This window comes from Mastomys coucha, unplaced genomic scaffold, assembly GCF_008632895.1.
Source record: "Mastomys coucha isolate ucsf_1 unplaced genomic scaffold, UCSF_Mcou_1 pScaffold4, whole genome shotgun sequence".
NCBI classification, from domain to species: Eukaryota; Metazoa; Chordata; class Mammalia; order Rodentia; family Muridae; genus Mastomys; species Mastomys coucha.
The window spans coordinates 3,980,294-4,004,887 of NW_022196910.1; the positions used below are offsets into that span (position 1 = coordinate 3,980,294).

A 24,594-nucleotide genomic window follows, 5' to 3' on the forward strand; every position below is an offset into this window, starting at 1 on the left:
TGGATGGGCAGTGGTGGCAGTGCCCTTAACCCCAGCGCTCAAGAGGCAGAGGCAGGCCACTCTCTATGAATTCGAGGCCATCCTAGACTGCCAAGGCTACACAGAAAAGCGCTGTCATGAAAATCAAAAAAAACAAACTAAAAGCCTCTTGCTCATCACCTAGGTGCTCTCCCATCGAGCCACACACACTTTGCTTGCATTTTGGCCTCTGAGGAAGAAGATGCTCATAGAGATGTCCTTTCCATGGTCCCTTTATTGGAAGTCTGTGGTTGCTCAAAGGGTCATCAGGGATAGTACCTCCTGGATCCTCAAAGGTCTCTCAAAGGAGTTCTTAGTTTTCAACCTAGAAAAAAATAAGAGATTATGAGACTTAGGGTGTATGTATGGTTGGGTCTGCCCTCCTTGCTATGGAATCTTGGATATAGGACAGACAGGGGCACAAAGTGAAGGAGTGGACAGCAAGCTGAAACATCTATAATCCTAGCACTCGGGAGTCTGAGGCCAGATGATTTGGAGAGTTCAAGGTTAATCTTGGGCCCAGCATCCAGGAGGCAGGAGGGTACATCTATGTGAGTTCCAGGATACATAGTGGAAACCTTGTCTCAAAAAAAGCTAACCCAGGTTTACCACAAGTACAAGACCCTATAAAGACAAATCAAAAACAAACCAAACTCAAACCTGTCTGCGGGCAAGAGCAGGCAGATAAACAGCTTAATGAAAACAGGAGTGGCAACATATAGGTAAGTAGAGGCTGGAGGATCCTAAGTTAAAGACCCCCCCCCACACACACACACAGACACTGGGCTATGGCTGGGGAAATGGCTCTGTCAGCAAAGTGCTTGCCTTGCAAATATGAGGACCTGAGTTTGATCCCCAGAACCCACATAAAGATGCTGGGTAAAGTGGCATCTTTTAGTCCCAGCACTGGGGATCTGAAGACAAGAAGACTTGGGCTACTAGCCAGCAAACCTAGCCTATTTGGTGAGCTTCAGTCTGGTGAGAAACCCTGTCTCCAAGGAGGGTAGATAGATGCCTTTCCTGAGGATAACACAGGAAGCTGTCTTTAACCACAGACATAAACACACACACACACACACACACACACACACACACACACACTTGCAAATGCATGCACGCAAATTCATGCGCGCATGCACTCACGCACGCACACACGCACGCATACACTAAAAAGAAGAAGAAAAAGGAAGTAGCAGTTGGATGTGATGTATTTCAAAAGCCTGCAATCTCAGCCCTTGAGGCGGAGACAGGAAGGTGGTGGAGGTGGAGGCCAGCCTGAGCATCACAGTGAGTTCAAGGCTAGCCTGGGTTAGACTTTGTTTCACAAATAAACAAAACAAACTCTGGTAATGCGACTGTGTGGTTAGGTAGTGGTAGGAATCAGAGGCTGGGTGAGACTTGTAGGCTGGTTGTGCTGGCTAGGTCTAGACTGCTCTAATGCAAGGATCCTCAGGAGTCAGGGAGTCAGAGGCTATCAAGAACTCCCAGGGTTGAGATGAGCAGAGGAGAGCAACACAGGAATAGGGACTGGACTGAGGTTTTGACAACAGAATAATTTGGAGTGAAGCGTCACAAAGTAGGTTTAGGGTTGTATGAGCAGGAGCCTTCACAGTAGGAGGCAGGCAGTGAGTTCTAGGCTGGGTGTCCTGGGATAAGATAGTGTAGGCAGAAGGGCTTTATCTTAGGTATTGTCATAAATTGATAAAAACTGTTATATGTTCGGTAGTAAGGACCTAAGACAAATTGCTCTTCTGATGAGAGCTTTGAGTAGCATCAGGCCACAATCATGATGAGGCCCTGAAGAGAGAGAAACTTCAGCAGCCCAGTGGCCGCAGCCGTAAGAAGGAGGCTGAACAGGCGGCAACAGTGGTTTGGGAGAGAGAGCTGGGCAGCGGAAGTCTGTAATCTAGCAAGTAAAGAGGGCCAGAGTGAGGTCTGAGGGGTGGTAGTAGAGGTATTAGGAGTTAGGCCAAAGGTGAGCTGGCTGGGGCAGGGCCAGGGCTGAAGTTGTGAATAGACAGGACAAATGATGCCATGGAGAGAGACTGAAGGCTGCGCCTGAGTCATGTTTCGAAGGTGCAGGGGTGACAGGCTAAGCTCAGGCACAGGGACAAGCAGACTCACCACTGTGAAGTGGGGCCAGGTGCGCAGCAAGTTGAAGAGCGCGTTCCCGGGGCAATCGGTGTGCCCTAGCTGGCGGTGGCCGAGCAGCTTGTAGTCTGGCCGCAAGAGACCTGCGCGAATTGCGCAGCTCGGGAGCACGTCGCGCGCCGTGTTCAGCGCAGCATCGCTGGGCAGTGTCCCAGTGTAGTTGCCCACGAAGGCCACACCGAAGCCGAGGGAGTTGTGGCCGCGCGTGTGCGCACCTACCCAGTGCCAGCCACGGCCCTGGTACACATAGCCGTCGGAGCCTACCACGAAACTGCGGAGGGGATGGGATATTTAGGATCAGTGAGGCTCTTTTCCTGTGCCTTACGACACCAAGTGCAGCACACTGTTTCTGTTTCAACCAATTCAATATCATTTGAACACCAAGTGCAAACCCAAAAACCGTTCTTTCTTGCAAAATGGTGCAGAATACTCTAATCATAGCATTCAGAGAAAGAATCAGGCAGAACTCTGTGAGTTTGAGACTAGCGGTTTCTACATAGTGAGCTGCAGGCCCCCTGAGACCTAGTTTCGTTAGGAGGAGGAGGAGGAAGAGGAGCAGGAGGAGGAGGAGGAGCAGGAGGAGGAGGAGGAGGAGCAGGAGGAGGAAGAGGAGCAGGAGGAGGAGGAGGAGCAGGAGGCTGTGGTGGCCTAAGCCTTTAATCTCAGCACTCGGGAGTTCGAGGCGGAGCTGGTCTACAGAATTCCAGAACAACTAGGGTTACACAGAGAAAACTCTGACTCGCAACAAAACAAAAGAAAACAAGCTTTCTCCCTTTTGAATTTACCCTTAAGAACCAGTCACATCCCTATTCACTCTCCTTTCACTCTTTTCTCACTCTCCCTTGCAGGACTCATAGCCCCACTTCAATCTTGGACCTTGCCCCTAGTCTGGTCCTTGACCAGGCCCACTACAAATTCCTTCTTCTACTTGCTCATTTCAGCCCACTGGTTCTACTCCCTGCCGGTCCAGTCCCTCCCACAGTGGACTAGGCTAGGTCCACCTGTAGCCGATGTCATCCCAGTGGCGCACATCCTGGTGGAAACGCTGCATGGAGCGCATATCCGCGGCACAGCTCTGGAAGGTGGTGCAGGGTGGTGCTGGCACGTATGTGTGATGCACATATAAGAATCCGAGTGGCAGCTGGAGTGGCGTTGGGTGGCCTCGGTAGGGAGCCGCTCCCCAGCGGCAGCGGGGGTGAATGGCTGGGCATCCTTCAAGAGCAAGGGAGCATCAGACTTTGATCATCAAGAATTTCTTTCTGGAAGACTGAATCTCTATTAAAATGAACCTGTGGGCATCCCTCCAGCCTCCAGGATTTGACAAGCATCTAGTTTTAGGCCAGGGAGATGCCTCAGAAGGCTAGCTGGATAAGAAGGTAAGTTGGTAGACAGACAGACAGACAGACAGACAGATAGAATCCACTATATGTCCTTCCACTTCCAAGAGAAAACCCAAAAGTGTGAGTATGGTAGTGCATTTCTGTTAATCTCAGCATTTGAGAGATTAAGGAAAGGGGCTTTCAAGTTCAAGATCAGCCTGGGCTATGTATATAAAACCTTGTCTCAATAAACAGGTTAAAAAAAAAAATCAGTCCTCATGTGTTGACTTCCAACTGTATTCTGCCTCTTGTGTAGGGTAGGGGTGGAGTTCAAGGTCTCCTGAAGCCCAGGCTGCCCATGATATATATTCAAGGATGACCTAGAACTTCTGGTTCTCAGGCCTCCACCTCTTAAGAGCTGGGGTTACCAGCATGCACCACTATGTACAGTTTACAGTAACGGTAGCAACTGAATGCAGGGTCTTTCTTATGCATGTGCTCTACCAACTAAGCTACACCCCAACCCCTCCCTTTAAAAAAATTTTAAAAATCATATAAATTCTTATTTATTCTTCAAGGACCAACTCTAGCATTTTTTTTGCCCATGAAGTTGTCCTTATCTATAGACTCTGCCGTCCCCCTGGATTTCCTGAGCCCTGGATCCTGCTGATCCAGAGGGATCACAGTGGGCTGGAAGTGTCTATTTAAGAGGGGTTAGGGGGAACTCCTTACCCAAGAAAGCCTCAATAAACTCCTTGGTAGCAAAGGTGGCTACCTGAGCCAGTTGCTCTTGGCTCATGTTCTGCAACTGTAGATGTCCTGGCTCCAGTTTCTGTAGCAGGACTAGGGCCTCCCATACCTGCTGGGCCAGGGTAGGGACTGAAGTCAAAGAAGCCCCATTCTGCCTTCGGAAGTTACTCCGGAACACCGGATCTCCATTCACCCCAGCTCCATAGTACTCTCTCAGCAGGTGGCTGAGGGGTGGGTGGGGCGTAGGGATTTGGCTCAAGTGGTTCCCAAGGAGAGCTCCATCCAAGGCACCATTGAGGAAAGCCATGGTGAGCCTGGACGCCTTGGGGTCCAATAGTGTGAAGACCCTGGGGGCAGAAAGCTGGTCCCAGCAACCTTCAGTTCCCAGGCCTGGAGGACTCCAAGTCTGGGACCTGTGGAGGAAGGTCAGACCTAAATCACCAGCCAAGGTGACTGCCAGGAGTCTGTCCATAGTGGTGGGAATCTTGGCTTTGTCATTTGGTAAAGTGGCTTCAACATCTGGAGAAGAGGCATTTGTAAAAGCATCCATGAGTCCTGGCCAGGTGGCTCCAATATTGGTCGAGGTGTTTCCAGCATCACAGGGGACGGCCTGGCAATCTGAAGGTAAGTTAGCAACACTGTGCCCCTGTAGACTGGCCTCTAGCCCAACCAGCAGAGGCTTCACGGCTACAGTGGAGCCATCAGGGGCCAGCACCACTCCATATTCCTGCCCATCCTGTACGTCATGTTGGGCCACCTCAGAAATCAGGGCTTGAAGCTCTGGGCTGAGTGAGTGAGGATCTGGCTCTGTAGTGTTGTGGCTTGGTGCCTTCAGCAGCAGGTGTTGGTGAAGGGAATTGTGGGTGCTGGAGTTCTTGGCTGACAGAATCCATGCAGAGGCAGTGATGCTGGCCTCAGTCACCAGTACCTTTTGCTCAAGTTCAGCAAGGGCCTGGATGATGGAGTCCATGACCAGGGGCAAGGAGGAGGCTGCAGGAAGAAAGAATGAGTCAGTCCAGCCATCCAGCTTCGATTGTTCTGGAATGTTCCTCTATTCAGGTCATATTTCCCTAGTGTTCCTAGCTCTTCACCTGACACCACTGTGACCAGCACTATCATTGTGTAGAAGAAGAAACTGAGGCACCCAGACTGTTGCCTGTTGATTAAGCAGATAGGACTGTCTGGGGAGCTGTGGTAAGACTATGAACAGGAGAGAGGCCTGGCCAGGTTAGCTTTTGTGGTAGTTTAAATAAAAATGTCTGCCAAGGGCTCATAAATTTGGACCATTGGTCATTAGGGAGTGGTGCTACTTGAGAGGGGACAGGAGGTATAGCTTTGTTGGAGGGGGTGTGGCCTTGTAGGAGGAAGTACACTCTGGGAGTGGGTTTTAGGGTTTCAGAAGCCCAAGCCAGGCCCAGTGCTTGCCCCCCTTTCTCTTTTTCTTGCTGCCTACAGGTCAAGATGTAGAACTCTCAGCTCCTCCAGTACCATGTCTGTGTAGCATGCTTCTCATCATGCTAAAAATGGACTAAACCTCTGAGCCTGTAAACCAGCCCCCAATGAAATGCTTTCCTTGACAGGAGTGGCTATGGTCATGCCTGTAATCCCCTCATTTAAAAATGCTGAGGCAGGAGGATCACCACACGTTCAAGAATAGCCTGAGCTACCTAGTTCCCTGCCATCCTGGCTACAAAGTGAGATCTTGTCTCAGACAAACAAACAAACGGGCACACAGACAGATGAAGTAAGCAAAGGGGAAGAGGAGAATGGGTTTTTCCCTCTTTAAGAAAAGGAATCCAAGCCAGGCATACTGACACATGTCTTTAATCCCAGCAAAGGCAGGCTGATCTCTGAGTTTGAGTCCAGCCTAGTCTATAGATCGAGTTCTGGGACAGTCAGAGCTGTAGTAAGACCCTGCCTTGAAGGGAGAAAGAAAGAAGGAAAGAAAGAAAGGCAGAAAGAAAGGAAGAAAGAAAGAGAGAAGTGCAGAAAGAAAGGCAGAAAGAAATAAAGAAAGAAAAAAGAGAAAAAGAGAAAGAGAGAGGGAGAAAGGGAGGGAGGGAGGAAGAAAGAAAGAAAAGAAGAAAGAAAGAAAGAAAGAAAGAAGGAAAGAAAGGAGGAAAGAAAGAAAGAAGCAAACAAACAAGTGGAAGCTAAAAATGTTTGGTTACCAGGTCCACAGCAGAGTTAGGGGTTTGGATAATTGCCAATGTTTATTTAACCACTTACCACGCGCCAGGCATCATTTTAAGTGACGTATTCAACCTATTTGATCCTCACAAAACATTATAAGGTATGTCTCATTAGCTCCTGTTACAGATGAGGTGTCTGAAATGGAACTGTTGTGTTCGCTGCTTCAGGTTATCCAGCTAGGGAGTGGAGGATGTATGACTTGAGTCTGGGAAGGTTGGTTGTTTTGTTTGTTGCAGGGGCTTGCTATATATTGGAGGCTGGCCTCTAACTCATTATATAGTCCAGGCTGACCTCAAACTCATAATCCTACTGCTTCAGCTCCTATGTTCTGGAAACACAGAGAAGTATTTGTACACCTAGAGCTTCAAGGTCATTTTAATCCTAGTGTCTGAAATTGGTGCTTCTCTGTGGGCAATACATTCTGTAACTTTGTTCTTTTCTGTCTAAAATATCCTTTCTCTTCTGCTTCCCAGCCAAACCCCGCTCTCCTTCCTCCCATCCTGGTTCTATGTATCTATTTTCCAGGAAGTTATCCTTAACTTTGCTTTCAGGACTCCAGATCTTGCTGGCATCCCTTCCTTGACTTGATGGGGCTGGGAACATGTAAGGTTCCAGAATGGCAGTTTGCTAAGAGCTGGAGCCTTGCTCCTTTAGGGTTGAACAAAGCAAGTACCCCTCCCCCTCAGGCCTCTGCCCTTGGACTCACCTGTCCCTGGCTCTGGCCACAACAGCAGTCCAAGCACGGTCCAGAGGACACCCCAGGCCTTCATGGTGGGTCTCTAGTCCCAGGATACAGACCCAGCAGAGAGCCTGTGAAGCCCTAGGAGGATGGGGCATGAGAATTAACCTGTTGTACCAAAGCCCAGCAGGACAGCAGTCACCCCAGAGGAGGTAAGGGAGTGTGGGAGTAGAGAGCCTAGGCCAGGGTTTTCTGGTCTCAAAGTCTCCTCTATCCCGTCCTGTCCCCGCCCAGAATGATGCAATGGGTCAGCAAGACAGGTCCCTGCCAAAAGAAGCCTGTAGACTGGGAAGTTCAAACTCCAGAAATTTAGGAAAATATAATCAATTATTATTATTATTTTGTAGTATTGGGGATTAAACCTAGGGTGTTATTCAAGCTGGGCAAGTACTGTACCTTTGAGCTATATCCCCAGCTTCCTTTTTTTACATTTTATCTTATTTTATTTGTTCTAAAATATTTATAAAAGACTTTAGTGAGTTAAAGTCCAGCCTGGTCTACAGCCCCCTTTTTACATTTTATCTTATTTTATTTATTCTAAAATACATTTTAAAAGACTAATGAGTTTCAGGGCAGCCAGGGCTACATAGAGAGAGCCTATTTCAAGCAAAACAAAACAACAAGACAAACAAACAAACAAACAACAACAAATGACCTCTCCAAAACCAAAAACTAAAAAGCCACTCCTGTGTTTAAACCAGGCAGTGGTGGCCCATGACTTTAATCCTAGCACTCAGGAGTCAGAGACAGGTGTATCTCTGAGTTTGAGGCCAACATGGCCTACAGAGAAAATCTTGTCCCCCAAAAGTATATATATACATATATGTGTGTATGTATATGTGTGTGTGTGTGTGTGTATGAAAAAGTCTTTGATAGGCTATTTTTCTGCCAATGAAATGAGCCAATTCAAGCCTGATTAGAATATATTAAAGGCATGTTTATTGGGAAGCTGCTCTGGATGCGTTCACTGGTTCTAAGAACTGAGGCCAGTGAAATTACCATGGCGGGTGGTGGGGAGAAAAAGAAGGGGTGAAACTGCAGAGAAAGAGGGGAGTGAGTGAGAGAGAGAGACAGAAAGAGAAAGAGAGAGAGAGAGAGAGAAGGAGAGGGAGAGGGAGAGGGAGAGGGAGAGGGAGAGGGAGAGGGAGAGAAGAGAAAGAGAGAGACCAAAATGCAAATGTTTGGATTATATAAGGAAGAGCCTCTGGGGAAAAAGCAGCCCTGCCCCTGGGCTGGAAAGTTCATGGTTTGGGGATAGGATATACCAGGTAAGGGACTGAGGGATGCTGAGAGAACCTGAAGGTCAGGTCTGCTTTGATATGTAAAATGTACACTTCAGGCCCTTGTGTCCCCCCTCCCCAATAAACCTGCTTCCCAAGAAACTTGCCTTTAATATGTTCTAATCTGGCTTGAATTAGCTCATTTCACCTACAGAGAAATAACCTATCAGTATTATTATTGTGTATAAGTGTGTAGTGTGTGACCATGGGACATGTCACAAGTTGAGAGAACTCCAGTTGTCAGGGTTTGCACAACAAGATGCCTTGACCCACCAAATCATCTCTCCAGCCCCCTTATTTTAATTGTGTACATGTATGTGGATTTTTCCATGCCTATGAAGATAAAAGAGGTCATTGGATTCCCTGGAATTATTTTTTATTTATATTCATCATTTCATCATCATCTCCCTCTCTCTCTCTCTCTCTCTCTCTCTCTCTCTCATCTCATCAGCCCTTATTTATTTTTTTACTTACTTATTTACTTATTGAGACAGCCTCATGTAGCCCGGGCTGGTTTTGAACTCCTGATCCTCGCATCTCCATCTCCACCTCCCCACAGTCCTGGTATTATAGAGGTGTGCCACACATTGTTATGTTATTGCTATGTTTTTACATCTTATTTTGAGACAGTGTTGCTATGTAGCCTAGGCTTGCCTCAAACTCAGGGTCCTCCTACCTTAGACTCTTAAGTGTTGCGATTTTAGGTGTGTACTACCATATCTAGTTTAAATTCTGCCCATTCTTGGGAGTGATGCTTTGAAGTCAGTCCAGTAAATTCTGCCCTGTTTCAGAAGTGACAGCCCTATAGCTGCCGGGGAAGACAGGCTATGCTGGGCAAGGTGGAGGCTTGTTTCTGTTGTCTGAGATTTTTTTCGTTTCTCTTTTTTCCTTTCTTCCTTCCTTTCTTTCTTCCTTCTTTTTTTCTTTCTTTCTTTCTTTCTTTCTTTCTTTCTTTCTTTCTTTCTTTTACTTTTCTTTTAAAAACAAACAAACAAACAAGGTCTTACTATATAGCCCCCAGAACTTTTGCTATGTAGACCTAACTGCCTTCAAACACAAAGATCTGCTTGTTTCTGCCTCCTGAGTGCTAGGATTAAAGGCACACAACATCATACCCAGAGACATCCATAAATTTTTAAAGAAGAGAGATATCTTTTGGCTTACAGTTTCAGCAGTTATAATTCTTGGTCGGTGGTTGGCCTGGCTGCTCTGGGCCTTTGAGGAGAGAGGAAGTTCTGTTGGAGAAAGCTGCTTACCTCACATAAACTGAGGTGCAGGAACAGAGGAACGAAGGGTCAGGGTACTTTTGAGTGACTTCTTCCCACCAGCCCTCACCTAGTACTACATGCTGCACACCCAGCCTTTAACACATGGGCCTTCCGGGAACCTTTCATATCTACATTCTAGCAAGCAGAGAGAGGAAGCCTGTGGTTAGAGCCACCCTCCCCTCCTGTGCTGCACACACATCCCCCCACACCCCCACAACAGGATGCTGGAGAAGTTGGGGTCTTCCTCTTCCTCCTTGGCTTTTAGTCTCTTTCTCTCTCCCTCTCCATCTCTCTCGGTCCTTTCCACTTCCCTCTCTGTCTACATGCATGGTGGGTGTGCAGCACAGGACTGTGAAAATCAGTTCTCTCCTTCTACCAGTGATCAAATTCAGGTCATCAGGCTTGGTGGCAAGTGCCTCTATACATTGAATCATCTCATTGGCCCTGATTTTTTTAAAGTCTGAGAGTGTGCATGTTTGTGTGTGTGTGTGTGTGTGTGTTTGTGTGTGTATGCGTGCTCATGTGTGTATGGTGCATGTACATGAGTGCATACACCATGTATGCACATTTATAGTGAGAGGAGAATGTCAGTGTTTTCCTCTACACTGTCCCCCTTATTGCCTGGAGACAGGGTTCCTCCCTGAACCAGATCATTGGGTTAGGCTGCCTGCAAGCTCCCAGGATCTACTGTCTATCTCTGCTTCCAAAGGCTGGGTTTACTTGCTTTTTTAACATGGTGGAAGGAGATTCTAACTCATGCTTGCGTAGCAGACGCTCTGACCCATTGAGCCATCTTCCCAGTCTCCTGTGTTTTGCTTTCTTGAGAAAGGGTCTTAATCTGTAGCCGAGGCTGGCTTTGGACAGAAAGCAATCTTTCTGCTTTATCGAGCTAAGTGCTAGAATTACAGGATGGAGCCAGGATGCCTGGCTTCTGAAGGTTGCCTCCCAGCCTCATTCCAGCTCCTGAGTAAACAAAGGACGGGACCCTGGTTTTATCCTGAGAACCCACCTAGGTTTGTAGTGCAGGATCTGCCCTCTTCTCTGGGTGCTGATGTCTGAGTCCCGCTGAACGGTCCTGTCTCTTCACCTCCTCCCCTTCCAGGTTGTCCTTGAATCTCTTACATAGCCTAGGTTGGCCTGGAGCTTTCCTAACCTCCTGGCTCTTCCTAGGTGCTGGGATCCCAGGCCAGCCAGATCTAGCTCCCCTTTATTCTGGCATCAGGTGGGGCTGGCTCCTTGAGGCTGGGCGGTATGGAAACTGCTTCCCTCTTGGCCTTCCACCTTCAAACCAGCTTTACAAGTTTCTAAGAGGCCCACCAGGCTAGGGACTCAATGTGAGGTAGGTCCCGGGCCAGGCTGGGGAAGCCCGGACTGAGCTAGACTTGGAATTCCCCAGGGAACTACCTCAGGGCCTGCTCACCTACCAAGTATTCTTATTTACCTTCGATGGTGTATTCTCTGGCCCTCCACCCCATCTCTTCCGTCTCCCTCCCTCTCTCCTCTTTCTCTCCAGGGTCTTATGTAACCAAGGCTATGTAACTTCCTATGTAGCCAAGGATGACCTTGAGTTTACCGTAGTCTTCCATCGGCGCTCAAATGTTAGGATTGTAGGCATGCACCACCACAGCTAACCTATGTGGTGCTGAGGATTGATCCTAAGGGTTCCCTCATGCCAGGCAACCACTCTACCAATGGATGTGTCTTCAGCCCCAGTTATTCTCTCTTTCTAGTGACCTATGATTACCCAGGATGAAGGCAGGTATACAGAAGCAGCTCAAGAACACAGATCACAGAGGCATGAGATTGAATGGGCTCTACTTCTCAGGGCAGTGTGAAGCAATACTGACCATCAAGCCTAGATTTTCAAAGATCTAGGAGTGGAAGGTTCTCTGTTTGCTAAACATGTAGGCTGGGGACAGAGAGATGAGATGGATCGGCAGATTAAGGTTTGCTGTCACCCAAACCAAAGGCCTGAGCTCAGTCCCTGGAACCCACATGGTAGAAGGAGAAAGCGTCCTCCTGAAAGCTGTTCTCTGGCTTTCACAGGAGCCATAGCATGTACCTCTATAAAATCAATGAATAGGGGCTGGTGAGATGGCTCAGCGGGTAAGAGCACTGACTGCTCTTCCAAAGGTCGTGAGTTCAAATCCCAGCAACCACATGGTGGCTCACAACCACCCATAATGAAATCTGATACCCTCTTCTGTGTACTCATTTATAATAATAAATAAATCTAAAAAAAAAATCAATGAATAGATAAGTAAATTATAAACAAAGTACGTAGGACACATGTTCTTTCAGGGCTGGTTCCAGGGTGAAGTTTGTCCTTTGGTAAAATTGGTAACTGCAGTTACTAAGATAAATTGATTTTTAAGAGAGTTTATTTATTATTTATTTAATAGATGGGTTCTGAAGCATGCTGGGCTAATACTCTACCTCTAAACTATATCATTAGTCCCCTACCCTATTTTGAAACAGAGCTTCATTAAATAGCCAAGTTGGCTTGAATTTATAATCCTACCTCAGGCTCCTGATGGCTGGGAATACAGGATTCTCAGTCCATTTTACCTTTTAAAAATATTTGATGTGAGATCTCACTATGTAGTCCAGGCTGGCTCCAAACGAGTCATGTCCCTGCCTTGGTTTCCCCAAAAAGTTTTAAGCTCATGGCAAAACTGAGCATAAAATATAGAGTTTTCGTAAGCATTTTCCCTGCCCCCACACATGCAGGGTGTCTTGTTGTCAACATCCTACATCAGAGTGACACACGTGTAAGAATCGATGAGCCTGTATTTACACATCAGGCCTTCAAAGTCCACAGTCTACATTAGTGTCTCCTGTGTCTCCTGGTGCCGTTCCCTTGGACTCCTATGACAGCTACTATTTGCTGTGCTGCAGGTGGGTGGAACCCAGGGCCCCACACATTAGGTGAGTGCTCTACCCAGGGGCTAAACTCCAATCTTCTTTGTCTTGAGACAGAATCTCACTGTGTTTTCTTTTCATTAATTTACTTATTTATTCACTTTACATCCCAATCTCAGGCCCCACCTTCCTCTCCTCCCAGTCCTACCCTCACAAATTTCTCTCCTCCATTACACCCCCTTCTTCTCAGAGAAATAAAAGCCCCCAAAGGGTACCAACTTGCCCTGGCAATCAAGACTAAGTCACAGCAGAGTTAAGAGCATCCTCTCCCACTGAGGCCCAACAAGGGAGTCCAGCTAGGAGAAGGGCTCCAAAGGAAAGCACTAGAGTCAGAGGCAGCCCACACTCCAATTGTTAGAGGACCCACACGAAGACCGGGCTGTCCATCTGCTACATATGAGCAGGGGGCCCAGGTCCAGGCCATGTGTGCTCTTTGGTTGTGGTTCAGTCTCTGTGAGGCCCTATGGGTCCAGGTTAGCTGACTCTGTAAGTCTTCTTATGGCGTCTTTGAGTCCTCCAGCTCCCAGTCCCACTCTCACACAAGGCTCCCTGAGCTCCACTTGGTGTTTGCCTGTGGGTATTTGGATCTTGTTTCCATCTGCTGCTGGATGAATCCTCTCAGAAGGCAGTTATGCTAGGCTCCTGCTGCAAGCAGAGCAGAGCATCGTTCCTAGTGTCAGGGGCTGTTTCCTTTAAAAATTATTTAATTTTATTTGTGTGTGTGTGTGTTGTATACACATTGGTATATGTAGTTGGTATGTGCTTGTGTGGAGGTCAAAAGTCAACATTTTCCTGTTTTGGGGTTTTTTTTTGTTTTCTCGTCTCCTCTCTCTCTCTCTCTCCCTCTCTTTCCTTTTCCCTTCCTCCCTCCCTCTATCCCTCCTTCCCTCCCTCCCTCTATCCCTCCCTCCCTCCCTCCCTCCTCTTTTTCCCTTCCTCCCTCCTTCCCCCTCTCTCTTTTTCCCTCCCTCCTTCCCTCTTTCTTTCTTTCTTTCTTTCTTTCTTTCTTTCTTTCTTTCTTTCTTTCTTTCTCTTCTTGAGACAGGGTCTCACTATATAGCCCTGGCTGTTCTGGACCACACTGGCCTCAAACTCATAGAGGTCTGTTTGACTCTGCCCACCAGTTGCTGAGATTAAAGGTGTGCACCGCTACACCTGCCACTTCCTGGTTTCTTGAGATGGGATCTTGGTATAGAGCACTGGCTGGCTTGGTGTATGGTATGTAGCCCAGATTGGTCTTAAACTCATGACACTCTTTCCTGCATAAGCCATGTTTGTTCTAGAATTACTGACACGTACTGCAATGCTTAGGTTTACCTCTCCCTCTTTTCCTCCCTCCCTCCATCTCTCTTTTTCTCTGTCTCTCTTTCAATCAGTACTGGGAATTGAACTCAGTGCCTTGCATATGCTAAGCAAGTGATCTACCATTGAGCCATATTCTCTCAGTCCTTTTAACTGAAAACAATTTTTAGTTAGGTATGGTGGTGTAAAGCTTTAGTAGGGCATATAGCTTTCTGTGAGTTCAAAGCCAGCCTAGTCTACACAATGAGTGCCAGGCCAGCCAGGGTTACATAGTGAGAACCTCTCTCAGAAAAAAAAATTGTGTGTGTATATGTAAATGAAATCCTGGGGGGTTTTGTTTGCTCCCTTTGCTCCCGAATAACTACAGGGAACTTCTATACCCACTCTAGCTTGTTGTAGCCCCTGAATAATGATACAGAGACTTGATATATGTATGTATATATATATATATATATATATATATATATACACACACATATATATATACATATACATACATACACATATATATACACATATATATTTTATACGTTAGTACACTGTCTCTGTCTTTAGACATACCAGAAGAGAGCATCATATTCTATTATAGATGGTTATAAGCCACCGTGTGGTTCCTGGGAATTGAACTCAGGACCTCTGGAAGAGCAATCTGTTAAGAAACCGCTGAGTCATTTCTCCCACCCCCGAGGCCTGGTATTGTTATTAACTGGCTGCAAGCTCTAAGCTGGGCAGGTTCTGAGCTATTCTAACCCGACCAGGCTACCTACTACCCAGTCACATGCACTGGAACTTGCCATCTGGTCCTGCCCTGGCTCACTCCAGTCCATGTGTGTCTTCATGGCTGTCCTCTCATCATGACCTCATGGTGTGTCCTCTGAGTCCATCTCCTTTTCTCCTTCTTCTCTTTACTCCTCTGACTCTGTCCTTGGAACCCCGACTGGGATTGGAAGGCTTGCCCTATTCTCTTCTGCCTAGCTACTGGCTGGTCAGCACTTTATTAACCAATCAGAAGTAATGGAAAACAATCTTTACGTTTCATCGATACAGAAGATGCTCCAATAGTCATGGCAGTGCTAACATCCATATTGCAACCAGGGGGCACAGCAATCAGTAACTGAAATGCACAGTCCACAAAACCATCCCCCAATATTTATGTTTTGTACGTAACTGTTCATATGGCTGTGGGCATGTGTGTGTGTGTGCGTGCATATGTATGCTCCTGCATGTAGAGGCCATAGGTTGACATAGATTATTCCTCAATTCCTATCACATTACTTTTCGTGAGAGGATCTCAGTGAACTTTGAACTTGTAGATTCAGCTAGATTGGGTAGCCAGTGAATTCCGGGGATATGCCTGTCTCCCCTAGTTTTGGAATGAAAGAAATGAACCATCATATCTGTTTTTTTCACAATGGTGCTAAGGGTTTGAACTTAGGTTTTTACAATATTTTGGCTGTCTCTGTCTCTCTGTCTCTCTCTGTCTATTTCTTTGTCTCTCTGTCTGTCTCTCTGTCGCTCTCATTTTGAGATAGGACTCCACTGAGTTGACCAGCCATGTCTTGAACTCGTTCTGTAGCCTAGGAAGGCCTTGAACTATCAATCCTCATGTGTCAACCTCCGCAATAGCTGGAATTATTGATGTTTAACATCAGATCCTCTTAAAAAAAAAAAGAAAGTTAAAAAAAAAAAACCTGACTGCTCTTCCGAAGGTCCTGGGTTCAAATCCCAGCAACCACATGGTGGCTCACTACCATCCATAATGAGATCTGATGCCCTCTTCTGAGGTGTCTGAAGACAGCTACAGTGTATTTACATATAATATAATAAATAAATAAATTTAAAAAAAAAAGAAAGTTAACATCAGATCCTGCCTCACCTTATGTAGCCCAAGCTGAAGGCTTGCGCTATCTTTTCTCTAATCTTTTTTTGTACGTCATTTATTTTGCATGTCATTGTGTGTGTGTGTGTGTGTGTGTGTGTGTGTGTACAAATTGTGTGAGTCATTTCCTTTCACTATGTGAGTCTAGGGGATCAATTTCAGGTAGTCAGGTAGTCAGGCTCCATGATAAGCCATTTTGCTGTCTTTAGGCCCGTATGTCCATATCTTATCTTTGACAAATTCTGTTGCCCCTAGATAAAGGGAAGCCTAGGGACAAATTAGGTACCAAGGATTGTTTGCTTAGTGTGTGAAAACCTATGTAAGAAAGGCTTCAGGGTCAGGTTGGGTTAGGCTCTGAAACACATACATGCCCACACATTAGATACCAAGTCACCAACACACCTGGACTGGGCTGGGCCTGGGTGGCAGCAGAAAATCTGGGGATTCCATAATGAATCATCCCATTCCCCCAAGATGCCCTCCTCATTCTTGAAGCCTGCCTGTAAGGAGAGGCCAGCATCTCCAGACTGTCTGTCAGTCAGTAAGCCAGGTTCTCAGGCAAACAAACACTGATCAGAACCCGGAGCACAGGCAGAGCCAGGCAGAGCCTAGGGGCTCTCTGAAGGAGCAGAGTCAGAACGGGAGAAACTCGAAGCAGGGCTAAACTTGGGCTCATGATCATAGTTAGAAGCATTCATTATGGAGCTTGTGAGGTGGCAAGGTCTTCAGGATTCACAGGGTAGAAGGAGAGAACTGACTTCTGTATGTACACCATAGCACATCTACAAATACACACACACACACACACACACACACACACACACACAAGCACACGAACATACAAATGGATAAAATAAGAAAAAGAAGAAGAAATTCGCTATGGGGGTATAGCTCAGTGGTAGAGTGTTTGCTTAGTATATACTAAGGCCCTAGGTTCCTTCCCTAGCCCTGCAAATTCTGCATCCTAGAAACAAATCAAGTCATATTCTACTGTGGTAGGAGTACTGTGGGTGCTGGGTGTGACACATGTGTCCTCTGGGAAAAGCAGCCAATGCTTTTAGTCACTAAAGCACTCTCTGGCCCCTGAGTTGAGATTTTATAAGGCTTTTTCTTCAGTGCTGGGTGTGGAGCTTCATCAGTGCATCAAGCCCTCAGTCCCTCATTAGAGGTTCTAGGCAGGGACTCTTCTCTCAAGCTGCACTCCTAGCCCACCCTCTCTCTCCTTAAGATTTATTTTATTTGTTTGAGTACACCGTTGCTGTCTTCAGACATACCAGAAGAGGGCATCAGATCCCATTATAGATGGTTGTGAGCTACCTTGTAGCCCCTGGGAAATGAACTCAGGACCTCTGGCAGAGCAGTCAGTGCTCTTAACTGCTGGGCCATCTCTCCAGCCCGAGTCTCTGTTTTTTAATTTAGCTCTAGATTTTACTTACATATATCACCAAATAGAGTCAGCTGGTGGGTTAACTGTTTTTGTAAACATATTTTGTTGGTATATAAAATTTATCTGATATAAAATTGCATTGTTTAAATAGTTTTTAAATAGGTGGACTATTTTTATTTGAGTTTTGTTGCTGGAGATGGGGTTGTCATGTGTGATAAGCATTTACTCTCCCATCCTACCTCAAAATTTTTAATGGGTACAAAAACGCGAACTGTGTGTGTGTGTGTGTGTGTGTGTGTGTGTGTGTGTGCATGCACGTGTGCGTGTCTTAGCTACTGTTCTACTGCTGTGTCACACCACGACTATGGTAACTCTTATAAAAGAAACAATTTTTTAAAATGAGGGCTTGGTTTACAGTTTCAGAGGTTTAGTCCTTTATCATCATGACAGGGATCATGGCAGCAGGCATGGCAGGCATGGTTCTGGATAAGTAGTTGGAGAGCTACATCACTATCCACAGACAGAAAGATATTGGACATGAGGTTTTGAAACCTCAAAGCCTACCCCAAGTGACAAGTTTTTGCCAACAAAGCCATATCTCTTAATCCTTTTAAATAATGCTGCTCCCTGGTGACTCAGCATTCTAATATATGAGCCTGTGGGGCCATTCTTATTCAAACCATCACAGGAGGGAAAGGCACCTGCTATCAAGTTGGACAACATGATTTTAATTGTGTCCCACCCTCAATCCATATGGTGGGAGGAGAGAACTAATCCCTCAAGTTGTCTTCTGCCCTTCAGTATGTGTACACTGGCATTGATCAATCAATCAATCAATCAATCAATCAATCAACACAACTTAAAAAGATATGTTCAGGCCTAGAGAGATGGTTCAATGTTTAAGAACACCTGTTCTTGTAGAGTACCTGAGTTCGGCTCCCAGAACATACATGCTGGTTCACAACATCAGTAACTTCAGTTCCAGATGATCTGATATTTACTTCTAATCTCTGCAGGCACCAGACAGGCATGTAGTGTACAGACACACATGCAGGTAAAGTAATCATACAAATAAAACAAATAAATCTCTCTCTCTCTCACACACACACACATACACACACACACACACACACACACACAGGCTGATGAGATGGCTCAATGGGTAAAGATGATTACTTTGAAGCCTGAAGACTCGAGTTCCAGGAAACCTAAATGGTGGGAGGGAAGAAGTAGCTCCTGCAATTGTCCTCTGACCTCCATATATATCCCATGCACATGCCCTTCCCCAGTGTATAAATGAAAGGAAATTAAAGAGTCCTAACATAAGGGTCTGTTGGTCACTGAAGAATGCTGCCCCCGACTCAAATAGTATGCAAAAGGAAAGAGCGTTTTATTCTGTAGAAGTCAGCATGTGGGGTCATTTATTCCAGAATGAAGAGACAATCAAGTGAACTCACAGGCTCCACTTAAAGCACATTGGAATTCTGTGGTAGATGAGCTTTATCTTACTCTATCTCCAGGCATTCGAGAACCATTATTGGGGCATGAAGGCTGGAGCCTGGGTTTTTTTCTATTAGTAACTAACTTCCCTGGGCTCTCCTGGACTTGCCCAGTTCTTACGCCTACTTTCCTTAACTGCCAATTTTGAAGTCCATCATGGAGTGAGCCTGTCTCATCCCTCTCACTACTAACCAATGTGAGAAGAATAAGAGATGCTGGAGTGTTGGCACTAAATGGGTCACTCATCGTCCTCCCACGGCTTAGGGATCTTGGAAGAGGAGGAGGTGGAAAGATTGCAAGAACCAGAGGTCGTGGATGACTGCCAGGAAACTGTTTTCTGGACATGACAGGGGACACCTGGCTCACAGGAATTCCTGGTGGCCAAGACGCATACACAATCACAGACAGAATCGAAGCATGAAGTGGTGGGGTGGTCAGGAAGTCCCACCCTAGCAGAGAGGCTGTTTGCCCATAGCCAAGTGATGGCTGGCTGTCGGGAAGGAGCCAGTCAGTTTTCTCTAAGGTTGTGACATCTGAGAGGCTACCCATGCTCCAGTAGATGGCCCTACATCCATGAGGTACAGGCAGTATCTAGTGCTAACTCACTGGGTTAAAAAAGTTTTATATGAAATTGGGAGGGAGTTGAGTAGGGGGATAAGGCCGGAATCGGAGGTGATGGGATAGCGAGATTTGGTTCAAACACATTGTATGCATGTATGAAATTCTTAAACAGTAAAAACTCATTTAAAACATTTAACAAATCCCTGGTCTACCTCTACCTCTAATCCAAGTAAGTAGTTACATGTCTTGTCCTCATTCCGTCTACCTTGAGAATGGAAGGAGAGAGCATCCCACAGTCACTGTGAAGGTGAAATCAAGCCATAGAGATGGAACACTGTGTGGGATGTGATTGAGAATCAGGGCCCAGGGAGGATGTGTTCAGAGTTCTCTGCCTTACACACCTGTCGTGAAGGCCCCAGCTACAGCAGAGTCTAGCCAACGGGAGTAATCCATTTCATTAACCTGGTGTCAGGACTCCCACATCTGAGGCAAATCCAGGCCCACAGGAGTCTATGATTTCCTCATCTGGAGTGCCCCAGATTCTTGTGGGCTTCCAGGCCTTAGGGCTGGGACTGAAGCCCATCCGGAGCAGCTGCCAAGCCATCGAAGCTGGTTTAGGCCAACACAGGAATTAGAGGAGTTCAGAGTACCAAAGGGGGTGGGGGGGAAGCTGTTTGCTGTTGGGGCTGCCGACTCTCTGCCGCCAGCAGTCTCCAATGGGTAATAGGTAGCTTGAGCTGAGTTTCTGGAGCAGAGGGGAGAGATTTAATCATCCAGGTATCTCATCCTGGAATTGGGAAGAAGTTTTGTAAATGGAGATGTGGGACTTTATGTAGACATGTGAGCTCAGTCCTTGAGGGAGTGCTAGGGGTCCAGGTTGGGTGGGGTAAATGGGCCTGGAGGGTAAGTGGGGGCTGGCCTGGGCTCCTACACACCTGCCTACAGGCTAGCTTGCTGTCACTGCTTCAGAAGACGGGCACATTGACACTGGAGAGTTGGAGACAGGAGGATCAGAAGTTCAGGCCAGATTCAGTTACATATTGAGTTTGTTGCCATCCTGGTCTGCATAAGATACTGTCCAAGAGAAAATTTTTTGTTTTGTTTTTGTTGTTGTTTGTTTTTCTTTTCTTTCTTTTTTTTCTTTTTTTTTTTTTTTTTTTTTTTTTTTTTTTTTTTGAGACAGGGTTTGTCTGTGTAGCCCTAGCTGTCCTGGAACTCACTCTGTAGACCAGGCTGGCTTTGAACTCAGAAATCCGCCTGCCTCTGCCTCCCAAGTGCTGGGATTAAAGGCCTGAGCCGCCACCACCGCCCCACTCGTTGTTTGTTTTTCAAGACAGAGTTTTTCTGTGTAGCCTTAGCTGTCCTGGAACTTGTTCTGTAGATCTGGCTAGCTTTGAATTCACAGAGATCTGCCTGCCTCTGCCTGGTGAGTGCTGGGATTAAAGGCGTGTGCCCTTAACCACTGATCCATCTTTCTACCCCCTGTTCCTCTCTCCATCCCCAGACAGGGTTTCTCTGTGTAGCCTTGGCTGTCCTGGAACTAGTACTGTAGGCCTTGAACACACAGAGATCCACCTGTCTCTGCCTCCTGAGTGCTGGGACTAAAGATGTGTACCACCACAACCCCACTTTTAAAATAAAAAGATTATTATTTATTGTTATGTCTTAGATGTTTCACCTGCATGTATGCATGTGCACCATGTTCATGCAGAGCCCAAAGAGTCCAGAGAGGGCATCTAATTTCCTGAGTTACAAACAGTTGTCAGTGGCCATGTGCTCAAAATCAAATGCAGGTCCTCTGGAAGAGCAGACCTCGCTCTTGGTCAACAGTGCTTGCTATCTCTCCATCCCCCCATCCCAGGCAGGCTCCACCATGATGCTAGGCTTCTCTCTTCCTTTTTCAAAAAAATATTTACCCGCTCTTGGAGAATTTCCTTCTTTTGATCATACCAATTTATCCCAGGTCCTTCTTCTCTCCTTCCCCAACTCATTTTCTCTTCTTTTAAAAACAACCCACTTAGTCCAATCGGAACTGCTCTTGTAGGAAAGGGTGTGGAGACATCCGGATCAGGGCAGTCTTCAAGAGGGCCACATTCTTTCAAAAAGCCCTACTTTCTCTTTCTCAGAGCCAGCCACTGCCAGTCGCCCCTCCTCCTTTCATGCCGAAGTTCTAACTGGCTTGATCTTGTGCAGGAAACCATAGTCGCTGAGACTTCATGAGGGCAGCAGACGTGTCACATCCAGTGGACAACAGCTCCCCTCCCCAGCCTCCAGCTCTTTCATTTTTGTTGCCCCCTCTTCCGGGACGTTCCCTAGGCCTTGGAGGGAGGAGCTAGTGTAGATGGGAGGAGCTAGTGTAGATAGGAGGAGCTGGTGTAGATGGGAGGAGCTAGTGTAGATGCCCCACTTAGGGCTGAACATTGACAGAGACACTTATTCTCTGCTTTCTGATAGGTTGAGTCTCTGTTCTAAGTGCTGCCCATGGCAGAAAGAATCTTCTCTGGCCAAGGTGGGGAAGAACTTAATCTTGTTCCTTGCCAGGTAGGCGCTTTTTAGCCACTCCCTTTGCTGTTTTCTTTTCCAGAGTTTAAGTGGTAAGGCTTCTCATCTGCCATCTTACTCAGAGATCCTGCATCCTGTTTCTAGGGACAGCCTCACAGTAGCAGAACCTGACTTGGAACTCACTGCATAGCCCCAGCTGCCCTTTGACACTCAATGCACATAATTTAAAAAAATAAATTGAAAAGTAAAATATGGATTTTTGCACGTGAATCATTGGCACAAATTCTCTTTTTGTTTGGGTTTTGTTTATTTGTTACTATATAATTCTGGCTGATCTCGATTCACTCCGTAGCCCAGGCTGCAGAAGAATTTGTGAGTGATTCTCTTGCTTCTGCTCAGTGAGTGCAAGGATTGCAGATATTAAATTATTTATTTAGGTTGGGCATGGTGGTACACGTCTTCAATCTCAGTACTTGGAAGGCAGAGGCAGGAGAATCTGTGAGTTTCAGGCCAGCCTAGTCTACACAGCAAGTTCGAAGCCAGCCAGGGGACATGCTATGACATGCATCTGGAGATTAGAGGACAACTCTGGAGTGCCATGGATTAAACTCAGGCAAGGGGAACAAGTACTTTTACCTGCTGAGCCATCTTACTGGCCTGGCATATATTCTTTTTATTTATTTGTTTTTGCCATTTAAAGTAGAAACATCATGTCTTAGTTTGGGTCTTACTGCTGTGAACAGACACCACTACCAAGGCAATTCTTATAAGGATAACATTTAATTGGGGCTGGCTTACGGGTTCAGAGGTTCAGTCCATTATCATCAAGGCAGGATAATGGCAGCATGCAGGCAGGCATGGTGCAGCAGGAGCTGAGAGTTCTACCTCTCCATCCAAAGGCAAACAGGAAAAGACTAGTTTCCAGACAGCTAGGAAGAGGGTCTTAAAGCCCACTCCCATGGTGACAGACCTACTCCAACAAGGGCTACACCTCCAACTAGTGTCACTCCCTGGGCCAAACATATTCAAACCATTACACATCACCCTTGTTGATAGTATGGGATTACAATAGACTGCTTATATTCTTATACGTGGGTAAGTGAATACATTGTGCTAAATAACACCAATTTCCTTTTCTTATGGCTTTTATAACTTTACATGCCAACTAATAAAACGAGTGTGTAAAATATCCCCACTCTCCACTATACCTTAGTCAAAATGGCAATCCTCAAGAAAACAGAGGCAGGCAAGATTGCTTAGTGGGTAAAGGTGCTTGCTGTCGAGGCCCGCAGCCTGAACTCGGGCCCCAGAACTGGAACGGCAGAAGGGAGGACCTGACTCCCACATGTTTCCCTTTTAACTGCAGATAAGCAGTTCTCATGCACCTACACATACCCACTAAATTAATGAGTTAACTAATTTTAAAGGAAAAAAAATGACAGCAAAAGCTGGAAAGCATGTCGGGAAAGAGGAAGCCTATACACGGCTGGAGTGGGAGTTTAAATTGGTGCAGTCACTATAGAAATTTGAAATTTTTCTCAAAAAATTAAACGTAGAATCTCCATAGGATTTGGTTCCTGGGCATATATCAGAGGGACCCTAAGTCAATGTACCTCAGAGACACGTGCTCATCCATGTTCATCGCAGCGGCTATATTCACAATAGCCAGGAAATGGAATTTACCTAACTGTCTATCAGTAGATGGATAATGAAAATGTGTGCATGTGTGCATCCATGCTTATGTGTAAGTACATGTGCATGTGTGTGTGCATGTGTGATATTATACAACATGAAAGAAGTAGAAGAACTATTTGGGAAAAAGGAGGGGGAGGAGGAGGAGAAGAAGAAGAAGAGGAAGAGGGGTAGAAGACAGTAATGGGTGGTGAATTAAGCCAGAGAACCTGACCAACTTCAGTGAATGACATAACACATCCCATAATGTTTCCAATATGTTGAATGAAGATATATGCTAAGAAAACTTCAAAACATACTCACGAGCTTTTTAGCTTGACCCCGTAGGCTCCTATATATTCTTCAAAGTCCTTTGGCAGTAGCCCCCTTTTGGCAGTAGCCCCCTTTCCAGAAAGCCATCCTTTCTTCTCTGGCTTCCCCAGTTCCTTTGTAAGGCTCATCTTTGACTTTGAGAACTTGGGACCATCTTTTTCTGGCTTCGTCCATTCCAGATCGTGAGCAAGTGCTCTGGACAGGGGTGACATGGGTTTACCTGCAGAACAAAGGACCCGCCTCTTAGCTGTGGGCCTCTCAGCTAGGCTCTGGGCAAAGAAAAAGTTCTAGGTCAAGATGGCCAACCTCCAGAACCCTGCTCTCTGTCCTCCTTCTGCGTCACAGTGCTGGGATGATGGCTTCACTGTGGGTGTATGCCACCTGTGTGGCTCCTTGGCCTGAAGAAATGTGTGTAGGGTTCAAGGAGACCCCAGTTTCAGTAAAACTTCCTAGCTGCCTAGGTAGAGCCCTTTCTTTTTGTGTGCCTCATTTTCTCCGTCTCTACAATGGGTACAGTAGTGTTCTTATCCCTTGGCTGTGGCAAAGAAATTGTTGGAATGTAAGTCTATCTCAACTCACTTCCCACCACTTACACGTTACTTACTGATAGAAATCCATAGGACAACACGTTAGCTACTTACTTGTTTTTGAGACAGGATCTCATACAATCCAGGCTGACCTTTAGTTTCATATACGCTGAGACTCTTCTTGCTTCTGCCTCCCAAGTGCTATGATGTATAAACATACACCACCATCATACTCAGTTTAGTTTATGTAAAGACACTAAAAAAAAACCCTTATGTTTTGGCTGGCATGATG

At 46.2% G+C, this 24,594-nt stretch overlaps 1 protein-coding gene across 3 annotated transcripts; it reads right to left on the reverse strand.

The window, feature by feature from the left end:
• Positions 1 to 235: 235 nt before the first annotated feature.
• Pglyrp2 (peptidoglycan recognition protein 2) lies at positions 236 to 23,945 on the reverse strand. 3 transcript variants are annotated; one of them, XM_031350103.1, is made up of 6 exons: positions 23,767 to 23,945; positions 7,138 to 7,251; positions 4,221 to 5,228; positions 3,171 to 3,381; positions 2,143 to 2,440; positions 236 to 343 (listed from the first exon to the last, which is right to left on the reverse strand). In XM_031350103.1, the coding sequence occupies exons 2-6, from the start codon at positions 7,199 to 7,201 to the stop codon at positions 332 to 334; spliced, it is 1,593 nt and encodes a 530-aa protein (XP_031205963.1). In that variant the 5' UTR covers positions 7,202 to 7,251; positions 23,767 to 23,945; the 3' UTR covers positions 236 to 331. The 3 variants fall into 3 exon arrangements, with proteins under 3 accessions (XP_031205963.1, XP_031205962.1, XP_031205960.1); XM_031350102.1 differs by lacking the exon at positions 23,767 to 23,945 and adding an exon at positions 9,707 to 9,826; XM_031350100.1 differs by lacking the exon at positions 23,767 to 23,945 and adding an exon at positions 9,615 to 9,826.
• Between the last annotated feature and the right edge of the window lie 649 nt (positions 23,946 to 24,594).

What these genes read in the sequence shown, in the direction of transcription:
- Pglyrp2 (XM_031350103.1), bottom strand. Translation starts at nt 7,201, where the DNA reads ATGAAGGCCTGGGGTGTCCTCTGGACCGTGCTTGGACTGCTGTTGTGG. An exon ending in GTTTATTGAGGCTTTCTTGG is followed by an intron (nt 3,382 to 4,220) that starts GTAAGGAGTTCC and finishes TTGCTCTTGAAG; the next exon opens with GATGCCCAGCCATTCACCCC. An exon ending in TGGGATGACATCGGCTACAG is followed by an intron (nt 2,441 to 3,170) that starts GTGGACCTAGCC and finishes TCCCCTCCGCAG; the next exon opens with TTTCGTGGTAGGCTCCGACG.